General features: G+C 40.3%; 1 protein-coding gene across 4 annotated transcripts in view; it reads right to left on the bottom strand.

Moving 5' to 3' along the window:
* hacd4 (3-hydroxyacyl-CoA dehydratase 4) overlaps positions 1–13,460 on the bottom strand; it is a 35,341-nt gene that overhangs the window by 9,514 nt on the left and 12,367 nt on the right. For 3 of the 4 annotated variants that reach the window (XM_081599409.1, XM_081599410.1, XM_081599408.1), the window contains exon 2: positions 12,537–12,696. In XM_081599409.1, the coding sequence (XP_081455535.1) occupies positions 12,537–12,538 (2 nt within the window). In that variant the 5' untranslated portion in view covers positions 12,539–12,696. Of the gene's footprint in view, positions 1–12,536; positions 12,697–13,460 lie in introns of those variants that run through there. The other variant, XM_008434905.3, reaches the window with a different exon arrangement.

The raw sequence follows: 13,460 nt of genomic DNA, 5'->3' as shown, positions 1-13,460 counted from the left end.
AGTAATTATGTTACCTCCCAGGAATGGATGTCCCAGCAAATTTGTCCCAAAGTTAGGAAATGCTCACAAAAATGACAAAAACTCTAAATGTTAATGTACTAGCAGTGTTCATGGAAAGAGACCCAACAGGCATGGCTGGTGTGGGAGAGTTGAAGGAAAAAGTTTCTCTTAGGTTTATAAATTTGCATCTGATTTAAGAACAAGTTTACTGGAATAGTATTGTTTGGAAAAGTTTGTCCAAAACACACATTTGGAATAAAAAATGTAAAAAAGGTAAATTACAGTTACAGTGGACTCATGGTTTTAATGAGGTGAGGGAATACAGCCACATAGCTTAAAAAACAGAATACTTGAGATCTCCTCTATAAATATTTATAATTGTGAATTTCAATAGTTCAAACACCAAATGTTTTAATATGCAGTAATACACACAGTGGAAACAGTTTTAGCACTACTCTAGAAGCTAACAGCAACTGTCTTCCATATTGCTCTTCTTGGAGGTTCAGCCATCAGCATCAAAGAAAATGACTGGCACTAATTGTTTGACTGTTTTGCAAAGACCATCCAATAGCGTGTCAGGTAGCATTGAGAGTAGGTGTTTCAGCTTCGTAAGTAATTTTCCTTTGATTATAGACTTTATGAAAAAAAATCTGAAAATAGACAAATAGGCCTCCTGGGAGTCCAGTTCTATTTGGGCCAAGCAGACTCCACAAGGGGGCAGTACACAGTGGACAGCACATAGACAACTGGACATCAGTCATTCTGATCAATTATGTCAGGGGAGAAATGAGTGCTAGACTCATATTCACTCAACGGGAAGAGCTCTAGACTGAGGTCCACCGCTTCTGCTGTTGATGCAGCAGAAGCGGTGGACCTCTGCTGGTGGTCCAGCAGAGGTCCACCTGCTGGTGTTGATAGTGAAAGTTTTCTTCTCTGCCTGGCCTTCTGCTGCTCCTCTACTGTTAATTGCCCTTCTATGGGAATGGGAGGGATCTGCCAACTTTGACTGTGTGCTTTTCACCTTTAACCGCTTAGAGATGCTCCCAGATAGGTGATGTAAGCTTACACAAGTATGGGTCATTATGTGAGAGTAGAAACCAATCAATAAAATCCACTAAAACATGCAAATCACCTCCATGCTATAAACACTCTAAAAACAAAAAGCATGCAATACAAATAGAAGTGCACCGATTGCAGTTTTCTGGATCACCGATCTTGAAAAAGCCTGACCTATTGATTCCAATTTTGGCCAATGCTGATGTTTTTTGAAAAGTCATTAAGTATAGTGACAGAATAGGCACATTGGTGACAGTGGGGTGACCTGGTAGGCGGGACGGTCAGTCTGTCTCTCTCATGGGCAGCAGAAAGATACAGGGGCTGATTTTAAGACCTTTGTGGAGGAAGACCATCAGCTCATAACCCAAAATTAAGGAAATCAGAGAAGTTTCACCATCTGACAAAGCCAACGGCACAAAGACCTAATAACAGCTATTGGCACTGTTGCATGGTGGGGGAGGCATGGTGATTTGGGTGGGGTTTTTTTAGCCTCAGGACATACACAACTGGCAGTTTTTGAGTCGACCAAGAAATCCTCTGACTCAATGTGAGCCGATGCTTAGCCCACATTTCAAGAATGGCTGAGAAAAAGAGTAGCGGTGTTAAAATGACTCTACCAAAGTCCATTCCCCAACATAACTGAAATATTGACGAGTGGAATGAAATTCTTCTGACAAAATCAGAGTGTAGAACCTGTTGTATTTTAGATCTAGTAACATTTAGAACAAAAGCCATATTGTTTTTATTATGTTCTGATATGTGAAACTCTAAACTTATTTTTACTGTGACTGTATGCTTAAGAATAATGTCAATGGGTTTCACCAGAATAAAATAAAATGATTCTAACTGGGGAAATTCCAGTTAATTATCAGCAAATAATAACAGCAAACATGAAGAAATTTATACAGTTGTATGCAGGGAAAAAACAACACAGATATGATTAAATAAAAAAATAAAGAAAATTATCAACCTAGTTTTTCTCCCTCACACTCTGGGTATCTCAGTGGGTGTGGCAGTGTTTCAAACCTCATCTGTAGCTAATCATTTTGGTCTAAATAATTAAAATGTTATCAGGTTTCAGATCATTTAATCAGCTCAAACTAACATATAAAACTTTAACACACGTTATTCTAATTGTACTAGCTCATGCTGTTGACATGTTCTATCGCCACAGAAAATGTAAAACACTAAATGACCCAGATAGCACATGATGTTAAATCAACGTTGAAAAATAGTTAGTTAGCCCTCAAACATCTTTAGCTTTGCCGCACAATTAGTTAGAATCGTTGATTTTTGGTTGAAGTTGACAAATGACGGTGGATCAACCATCAAACAACCATCCAATCCAACCGTTGAAACTGTGTCATTGAATCAATGTTGTTTTGTGGTTGAAATCTGCTGACTGAAAAGCCGAGGTCCGATTAATGGTTGATTTTAGGTTGAAGTCGACAAATGACGGTGGATCAACCATCAAACAACCATCCACCTCTAGCCATGTAACTAACGTTGAAACTGTGTCATTGAATCAATGTTGTTTTGTCGTTGACATCTAATGACTGAAATGCGTTTGTCTGATCAACATCTCATGAATGTCAGCCGAGATCTGGGTCAGAGCATTTTATTACTGAGCGGGTTATCATGTTTTAAATTAAGCACTGTAGAGGATAGTCGGTGCTGATTCCTTTCTGTACATTTTCTTACTTGTTCTTAGCAATTCTCACTGACTGTTTGCGTGCGATATATTGACACAAAAACATCTACAACTTACTACAAGGAGTGGAGCGGTCCACCCCCACCATTTACATGAGTGGGATGGCCCAAACACACAGCTGTTTTGCTGTTGGCTTGTTGGCAAAAGATGTTAATTCAATATTGAATTATTATCACAAAGGTTGCATGTATGGTTGAGGTCAACAACTGACGGTGGATCACCTATAAAACACACTCTAAAAAGAAAATAGTTGAACCAATTAATTGAATTGCTTCTGTAGGTAACAAGCAATTCAATTAAGTTTATCCAACTTAATTTATTAAATTTATCCAACTTAATTTATTAAGTTTCACCAATTCAATATATTATAATCATCCAACTCAATTTGTTAATTTATTTTTAACAAATTTATTAAGTATGTTTAAGATAACAGATTTAAGTCAGTCTTACTCAAATCATTTAGTTTACTTAAAAAATGGTAAATAAACTTACATAGCACTTTTCCAGTCATTTTGACCACTGAAAGCACTGCACACTAGTTTCACATTCACACATTTATTTAATGCACAGACCAGTTGAGGTTACGTGCCAGGGGTCACGTTGATATGTGGCAGGGAGATGGAATTGAACCATTAACCTTCCGATAACAAGACAACCCACAGGGAACCTGTCCCTGGTTAGCTTGAGTCATGGTGTGAAACGAGGGAACTTTATTTCAAGTAAAGTCAAAGTGAAGCCAGTGTGTTTCAGCACTGGTCCTCCAAGCCCTGCAAGTTTTAGGCATTTCCCTAATTCGGCACACATGATTTAATTGATGTCTGATTAACAGGGTTTTGCTGAAATGAAAACACGCAGGTCAGTTTGCCTTAAGGACAAGGTTTGGGGAAGAACTCATGATTTAAATGTTCAATCAATGTAAGCTGTTTTTCACACCCCTCTACACTAGGGCTGTATAAATAAATTGATTTGGCGATATATATCGATATTTTCTGTCCTCGGAAAGTATCGATTTTTCATCAGCGAGTATTGATCCGTTAAACCATAGGGGTCCATAGCATTATAGCTCTTTTTTAACATCTAGTTTGTTACGACTCCGCCTCCCTCAGTCTCACTTTCAACTTGAGCTTAAAGTGCACATTATAAACTACACACCAGTTTTTAAATTGTGTTAATAGGCCAGGTATAACTGGAGTTATGCTAAAATTAGTCAACCATATTTTTCCGATTGTCAGAAAAATGTCAAAAGCGCCGCCATTCCGCGGCTTTTCCGATGACGTGAGAGGGAATGAGCTTCCAAACTTACGAAAGAAACGAAACATTAGATTCCTGTGTTTTTGGACATGTAAAATCTTCAATAAATAACGATGGGCTGTATTTTGTTGCTGTGAAGCAAAATCTGTGAGATCGCAAAATTAATGCAAATTTCGACTGGTAGCATTCACTTCGTAATTAGTTTTAGCTGTATATAAAGGATTGCCTGAAGAATAAACATGGGTTGATAACATCCGAAGCGGGCGCGCAGCGGCGCTGTGTTTTGAGCAGGAAGACGCTCAAACCCGCAGCCGGAATCCGCGGCGCAGAGAGGATTTCCATGATAACAATGGCTGATCGATCATTCTTTTTTTTTTTTGTAGATATGTTTATTAATTTTGTTTAATAGAAACAACAACATAACACAAACAAAAAAAAACAAAAAGCAAAAACAAAACAAAAACAAGAGCTCAACAGTCCAGTCCATAAGAGACATAAAAGAAAAGACAGAGGGGATGAGGGGGGCACACATGTTTCCGACATTGTAACGATTACACCTAGGCATTTATAAAAGCTCGGGACAAGATGGTGGATACGTGTCCTTCAGCATAGTCCAGGAAGGGCTTCCATATCCGGACAAAAGTATCCGTCTTAGAGTGGATTAGACATGTTAGGAAGTCAAGAGGTATATATTCCAAGACAAAAATAGTAGATTTATTGGAGATCCATTGTAACAGAATATTCTTTCTAGCACAGAAAGTAAGGACATTATACAATTCACTCATGTTTTGATTTTGAATATGTTTATTTGGTAGACGAAGGAGAAGAGGGCGCAAAGTATAGAAAAGAAATGGCCACTCCACACGGTCGAACGCCTTTTCTGCATCCAAGGAGACTTTAAGACCATCCATCGCGCGCCGCTGACACAGCTGGATTACGTTCAAAAGATGTCTGAGGTTATTACAGGAATTACGCCCCTTGATAAAACCTGTCTGGTCCATCCCTATCACAAGGGGTAGAATGTTTTCCAGGCGTTTTGCTAAAATTTTGGACAATATTTTTAGATCAACATTAAGTAGTGAGATGGGTCTGTAAGAGCCACAGTTTTCTGGAGGTTTTGATTTCTTAAGAATCAAGGATATATTTGCTTCTCGGAGGGAAGGGGGGAGAACACCTGAACTAAGTGAATCATTCAGCATGGCTAAGTAGGGCTTAGATAGCAGATCCATAAATGTTTTATAAAATTCTGAAGTGAGCCCATCTGGGCCTGGTGCCTTCCCTCCCTGGAGAGATCTGATGGCTCTTTCCACATCTACCTCTGATATTTCTGCATTTAGGTCATTTTTTTTGTCCTCTGGTAAAATGGGCAGCTTAATTTTGGAGAAAAAAGTCTCCATTGAAGATTGAGAGTTATCACATTGCTCAGATTGGTACAGATTTTTGTAAAAATCAAAGAAAATTGCATTTATTTTCTCTGGATTTGTAGAACACGAACCCTTCTGGTCAGAAATTGAGGCAATTGATTGGGAGGACTTTTGCGCTCTTACAAGATAGGAAAGGTATCTACACGGTTTATCCCCATGTTCAAACAATCTTTGTTTAGCAAATTTAACTTTGTCTGTAGCGTTCTGTGTCAATATTGTGTTCAACGAACACCGAATAGCATTAAGCTCTCCCAGCTTGGACTGCGAGGGTTTTTTGATATACTCTTTCTCTGCAAGCTTAAGCTTTCTTTCCAATATGTCCTGTTGTTCTGCAATTCTTCGTTTTTTGCTGCACATGTATGATATTATTAATCCTCTACTAAATGCCTTGGCTGTGTCCCAAAGCAAGGAAGGGCTGCTAGCGGAGGGAGAATTGATAGCGAGGAATTGTTTGAATTCTGTTCGAAAATACTTCCCAAATTTTTCATCTTTTAAAATTAAAGGATTTAGTCTCCAGTGATTTGACCGAATCTTAGCATTTTTAACGGAATAATTTAGATACACTGCAGCATGATCGGATATAACAATGTGTCCTATTTTGCATGAGGCAACTTGTCCTAACGTAATTTTAGGGAGGAAGAAATAGTCAATACGTGTGTGGCATTTGTGGGGGTTGGAGTAGAAAGTGTAATCCTTTCCAGCAGGATGGAGTTTTCTCCATACATCCACAAACCCCGCCTCCTCGAAGAGACCAAAAATCTGTTTTGATTTACCTGAAATAGAGAGGGGGCTAATTGGGAGCCTATCAATCAGTGGATTCTTAAGGCAATTGAGGTCGCCTCCTACGACAACATTTTCAAGAGAGAGATCCACAAGTTTTGCCATTATTCCTGTCAAGAAGTTAATAGGATGGCCCGGTGGGAAATAAACATTCAGTATGGCAAATTCTTCTCCATATATCATTGCTCTCACAAGCACATACCTCCCATTTTCATCTTTATTACATTCTATGACTTTAAAGGGCACTGAATTTTTAACAAGGATTGCAACTCCTCTACTTTTATTAGTGAAAGAGGAGAAAAAAACATGTTCGAAGCCGCATTGCCGTAGTTTTAAATGTTCGGAGTCGTTTAAATGTGTTTCCTGCAGCAGCGCTATATCTACACCTTCCTTCTTTAGGGCCTGAAGAACCTTTCTTCTCTTAATTGGTGAATGACTTCCCTTAATGTTCTATGTACATATTCTTAACATTTATAATTTAAAGTTATAATGTAGTAATGCAATGCCACCCCAACTAATGATTAAGTATAAGGACTGTAACGTATTGAGCTGAACAAAAACCAACCAAAACCAACAAACTAGAACCAAGATAGAACAATACAGAACAACAAAAGCGCTTTCAAGGTGCGCATTCCCCCCAAACCCACCGGGGGCCATCCCTACCTTTACTAAACCCGTGTGTCTCATCTCCCTGGTGAAGACACACACAGATAGATTAACCCAAAAGAGAAAGTCCATCACACATTCCCCGCTGCTGCGCACCACAAAAGAAAAAGGTCATAGAAAAGCAGCTGAGCAGAAAAGATTGAAAAGAGTCATAGTCATAATAATTACTCCCATCACTTGTTCTCACGGGTGACAATGAGAATAATAAAGTAACAAGAGAGAGAAAAAAAAAAGAAGGAGAGAGCAAGCTTACAGAGCCGACCTCTGGTGCCGATCTATTCAGAACTTCGGCAGGAGTTTTTCATCCTATACTGTCCACAAACTCCATTGCTCCATCCGGCGAATTAAAAATTTTTGCCTCGCCATCGCGCATAATCTTCAGCCTAGCCGGGTAGAGAACGGAGTACTGGATACCTGCCTCCCTCAGCCGCCTCTTTACCGCGTCAAATCCCTTCCGCCTGCGCATGGTGTCCGCCGAGAAATCCTGGAAGAACATGATCTTGGAGTTCTGATACATCAGGGGCTGATCTCCGCTCCCCGCACGCCGCGCTGCCTCGAGAACCTGCTGTTGATCCCGGTAGTTGTGAAATCTGATCAGCATTGGTCTTGATCTCTGTGTCGGCCCGGGCTGTGGAGCTCGTGTGCGGTGCGCCCTCTCAAGCTTGATCCGGCCGCTCTTGGTCTCGACTCCTAGAAATTCAGGCAGCCATTTTTCCAAAAATTGTAGGGCTCCAGGACCAGCCTCTACGCCCTCTTTTAGACCGAGCACCCGAATATTCTTTCTCCTGCCTCTGTTTTCAATGTCGTCAATTCGTTGAGCCATCATGAGGGTTTCTTTCTCCAACTTTTTGATGCGGGCCGTGGCCTGGTCCAGGCCGTCCTCCTGAACTGCAATCCTGTCCTCGGCCTCTGTAATGCGTCCGACCAGCACCTTTAACTCCGTGGCCTGGCTCTTAAGCATTTCAGTCAGAATGTCCACTTTCTGGGAAATCACTGATGAGATGTTCCCAGTGATCTCCTCAATGACTTGACGAAGCGCCGGGTCGAGCACAGCAGCCCCACCAGCCACTGGTAGCACAGCAGATAGCTCCGCGTTAGCCATTTTACCTGTGCTAGCTAGTTTGGACTCCACTTCACCGGTCTTGTTCATTTTCTTAAGAATTTTGGGCGGCATAATGTTGGCGTAAGTCGAAGAGGCGTTCATCAGCGATCGTATCACCTCATTTAGTTGGGAAATCTTAGAAGGAGGATGGTAGTCTGCTCAAATACCGAACATGTGGTGCGCAGCTAGACGAAGTCGACCACTTGCTACGCCGCCATCTTGAAAAGTCGATCATTCTTATTAGCAACAGACAAAGAGTATCAGAGACTGAGAGAACGATGAGATCCTGGCAGTCTGAGAGGCAGCTACTCAGAGATCCAAGCAGGGGAATAGCGGCGCTGCCTAGCTGCAGGGAGTCGATCACTACGGGGTGAGGCGGAGCCACTACTTTAGCAGCTAGTAGTAAACAGTTTACAGCTACGGCTAACTCCGGGAACCAAGGTAGAAAAACCTTTTTCCCCATATTCCAAAAGACTGCATTTGTGGCTGCATTTTTACTCCAAAATGCAGCCACAGTGTCCAAAAGAAAAAACATAAGTGCAATCATTTGCCTATTGAGAGTCTACAGAGGCTGATAATCTCCCCACTCTGCTCCTGGATTACCGTTAAAATTTTTGAGTTTTGTCAAATCCACATGTATTAAATGACAGAAACTAATTCTCTCACTGCATCTTTGATTCATTTTGTCCAGCTGCAGACTGTTATACTGTCCAATCAGAGTCAGGTATTGTGTACTTGGTGCTTTTAATCAGTTTTCAGTTAACTAAATTCAAGTCTATGGAACACAAAATGTCACTAAAATCACTCTGTCCTTCTAAAATCTTTCAGAAAATTGTAAAAATGCCCTGAATCGTATCGGATTGTATCGTACCGAACCGCTCAACAAATATCGTGATACATATCGTATTGTGACCAGAATATCGTATCGTGAAATTATTGTATCACTACACCCCTACTCTACACGCACCCCTTTCCCCCCACCACTCACCCCTCACCTGGGCCCATCTACCCCTCAATCTCCTCCCCCTTTCCACTCTCCTCCCCTCCTCCTTGGGCTCTGGGTGAAACAATTTTAATTTTAGGTGAGAGTTTTAAATTTTCACATTTTATTTTGTTAAAGTTTTTTTGGCTCTAGTGGCCTTTTTTTGATAGTTAATTTACAAGAAAGGGGGAAGACATGCAGTAAAGGTCGCCAAGGCCAGGAATCGAACCTGCAACAGCTGTGTCGGGGACTGGGAGGCCTCCATGTGTGCAATCTGTGCAGTTTGTTGCACCCCTCATCACCTTCTCATCTCCCCCTACTCCCTCCCAAACCTCCCCACACCCACCTGCTCCTCCCAGCCTTCCCCTCTTTACCCCCTCTCATCCCTTCTTCCCTACCCCCATCCTTGAGCTCTGGGTCAGAACATTTTATTACTAAGTGGGAGTTAATCATGTTTCAAATTAAGCACTACATGTTGAGAACATTGGGTTGTGATTCCTTTATGTACATTTTCTTACTTGTCTGTAAATATTATTACTGACTGTGCATAATGTGTTGACACAAACACATCTACAAGTCTCTACTAGGAGTTGTACAGTCTGACTCCCCCTTTTTACACTAGTGGTTTGTCCCAACTAAACTTTGCTGCTGGTTTGTTTGCAACTGGCTTCTGAATTGAATTCTCCTCTGAGCAGTTTTATGGTAAGTTTTTCAATATTACTTTGATCTTAAATGTGTTTATTGAAAAATAAGGGCATTGTTTGGTGCCCATAGTAATCCTGGTTATTTGGGGGCAAAACAGATTTTTTAAATAATTGAGGTCATGTCTCATTTTGTATTATTTTCATCCTGCCCACCGCTCCAGGCCTAAGTATGAAATCCTGATTTTGTGAGATTTGAGTTTTTAAAATAGGGTGGGGCCTATTGTTTGGTCTGGGAGAGCCTGTGGTGGACAAGGAAGTGTAAGGCTGGCTGCTCCAGGTAGGCTTTAAATTTTTGTGATAGTAATCACTTGTTTTAAATTTTTTATTATGATGTGCTTAGGGACGTGCTTAGATGTGCCTCTGTTCCAGAACAACTGAGTTAGATTGCATGACCGTCTGCAGCCATCAAGAAGTGGCTGCAAACAGATTCAATCCAGGTGAGGCAGAAGGGAAACACTTAAAACATGTAAGGCAGGTGAAACACTGAACTAAACCTGATAATGACTGATTCAGTCTGTTGTTTCTTTGATTGGTAACTGGTTAAACTGAACTGGTCTATTATTACTGGTATAGGATCTTTATCAGCACGTGGACATTTTGTAATGAATTTAATAAACTTATTTGGAAATATTTGTAGTTGATTGAAGATTAAACCAGCTATTTGATGGAAGTTTATTCTGTATAAATTATAAATAATTTTTCCAACTACAGTATAAATCACCTTTTGCTCTATTTATTTGTCTCTGGTGTGTTAAATAAACCCTGATCCACCCCGAGTTTTATCTTTAGGTTTTCTGATAAACAGCCTTTATTTTAAATATTGATTCCCTCCACTAGCGGAACAAGTCAGCGTCAGGCCGGGGGGCAGGCCAATTACCGGGCCCCTAACGAATCACCGGGCCCCTTACGTGCATCAGCTGTTGAGCGGGAGGGGGGAGGGAACGAAACTGAAACTGTTGACTTTAACATTAAATACACCTTTCTCAACAGGTGAGGGCGCACCTTTTCCGTCTGCAATCAGACATTTAAGCGACTTGAAACCATTCCTCCCTCCCTGGCACCTCCAGACCCGGGCCCCCGTCCGGCCGGTTCGGGGGGGGGCAGCCACCCCCCAGCTCCCCCTTATAGCTCCGCCCCTGATTCCCTCATTTTAACATGAGTGCAGCATCATAAATCCTACACTAGACTGCAGCTTCATAGGTAAATGTAGTTGTTTAAGTAAACATTAAGATAGATGTTAATGAAAGATTAAGATAAATATTAACAGTGAGTGTACGTGGGGAACTATATGGTTTGTATTTGTTCTCAGACCTGTAACCAGTACACTGTTTAATCTTTCAATGACTTTCAGAATTTTTCAAATGTTTATCATCTTTCTAACAGACACCTTCCTCACTTTTATTTTTGTGTTTTTCAGTCGTTGCTCTGCAGTTTGACCAAAAGCTGACTCTTGAGGACCGCAGTAAAACTTTCAAGAAGTGGCTTCATTACACGCCAGAATGAGAGGAAGACATCACAAGGAATCAAAGTGATGCCAACCAGAGTCTAACTGGGGTTACCACAACTTGTACCGTTTCCCTAGTTCATACAGTACAAAGCTTAACCTCATGGACTCTGTTCTTCTGTGGACAATGGATTGTTATTCTGACAGTCAAAAAGGAGTCAAATATGTTTAAAGATCTGTCCCTCTTTTCTTAAATAAAATGTTATATCAAACCTATGTTGTCATTTTTAAACTTTTGTACACAGTTTACCCATGATCTGCCAATAATATAGTGTTTAACACCAGTGAAGAAACATTTAGTGGTATGTTATGTAGACCTATCAGACCTAAAAATGTACATAAATCCTTAGCTTTCATTCAATATGAAATCAACCCAAATTTGCATGTCGATCCACATTCAGATGATGGTTGAATCAACATTGATTCTTGGTTAGTTCAATGTAGAATCAACAGAAATGTGTGCAGATCCTTGTTCAGATGACGGTTGAATCAACATTGACTTGTTACTGATTCAATGTAAAATCAACAGAAATGTTTCCAGATCCATGTTCAGATGATGGTTGAATCAACATTGATTCCTGGTTAGTTCAATGTAGAATCAACAGAAATGTGTGCAGATCCTTGTTCAGATGACGGTTGAATCAACATTGACTTGTTACTGATTCAATGTAAAATCAACAGAAATGTTTCCAGATCCATGTTCAGATGATGGTTGAATCAACATTGATTCCTGACTGATTCAATGTAGAATCAACACAAATATGTATGCAGATCCACAGTCAAATGAGTGTTGAATCAACATTGATTCAATGTAAAATAAACAGAAATATGTGTGCAGAACCACATTCAGATGAAGGTTGAGTCAATGTTGATTCCTAACTGATTCAATGCAATATCAACACAAATATGCATGTAAATTGACATGCAGATGATGGTTGAATCAACATTGATGTCAATTATGGTTGAAACCCTATCGTTGATTCAACATACAAGTCACCGACCACTTTCAATGTTTCAATGTCAGCATTCAATGTTGATCCACTGTTTCTGGCTGACATTGATTAAATGTTGTTTCAATCATTCTGTGCTATCTGGGGAGAAGCTTACACATAGTAAACCTCATCAAACCATATTTGATCCTTTAAGTACATCTGAGTGATTTTGGAAGTATTTCATGGGTATAATCCAGTTCTCCCAGACTGTAGTTAACGTTCACATACTAAAAAAATCTATAGATTTTTAAATTGAGCCTCTGTGCGTATAGCTCAGCATTAACTACAGCTAGTCATTTCTAAGCCCACCCTAAAGAGAACATTCCTCAGTAACTCCACTGTGACGCTCAACGTTCTCACTCACATGCTCCCGCTGATGCCTTCCTTGAAGCAGGTTCTGGATGTGCTCTCAGTTCAGATATCCAGGTTTCCAGTTTGAGCTTCAGTTCAGCTGATTTGAGACTGCAAACAGACCAAACGCTGCAGCGCTTCCTCTGTGCTTGACTGCAGTCTTTATGTCTTCACTGAGAATAGGAAGTGAAAATTCCATGTGTGAGCCAGGCTGTTGAATAGTTCCGGCCCCTTAAAGAAAACTATGAAAAGACTGGCTGCCAAGAATATGCAGTCTGAGTGGGGAGAGAACGGGGCGGGGACAATGAAACACATGTATATGTTCAGAAATGACTCAGACACCTCCAGCACTGACAAGAATCTAGAACTGCCACCATTTTACAGACTTTTTTCTTCAACTCAAAATGTATATATGTTTGCACAGTTTTGACTTAGCTTCTGCTCTGAATGTAATGTTTTTCAACAAATGGCATTTTTTTAGTATGCATAATCTAGTTAAAGATTAATCGATTACGAAGTTATTCATCCATCCATTATCATACACGCTTATCCCTAGTGGGATCACCAGGGGTGCTGGTGCCTCCAGCGGTCAATGGGTGAGAGACAGATTACCCTGGACAAGTCGCCAGTCCATTGCTAAATTATTAAAATAGTTAACAATTATTTCAATAATCGATTCATAACAATTACTCCAATTTATTAATTGTTTCAGCTTTAGAAACAACAGAAAAATTGCAGAGGGATAAAGAACATTGTTCTTACAAATGTTACATGAAAATCTAAAATATGTATTTTATATTAGTCTAAACATGAAGGATACATAGAATAATAAATGATAGTAAATAAAATGTATGTCTAATTAAAGAAGGACCCCACTGTTGCGTACAGTGGAGGACCTGTAGTGCTGTGGACGTGTTCCTTTTACAGATTTCCTGGG

The sequence above is a fragment of the Poecilia reticulata genome, chromosome 18 (genome assembly GCF_904066995.2).
Source record: "Poecilia reticulata chromosome 18, P_reticulata-male-v2, whole genome shotgun sequence".
In the NCBI taxonomy this organism is placed as follows: domain Eukaryota; kingdom Metazoa; phylum Chordata; class Actinopteri; order Cyprinodontiformes; family Poeciliidae; genus Poecilia; species Poecilia reticulata.
The sequence above is the reverse complement of the archived record's forward strand: the minus strand, read 5'-3'. Positions and strand labels throughout refer to the sequence as shown.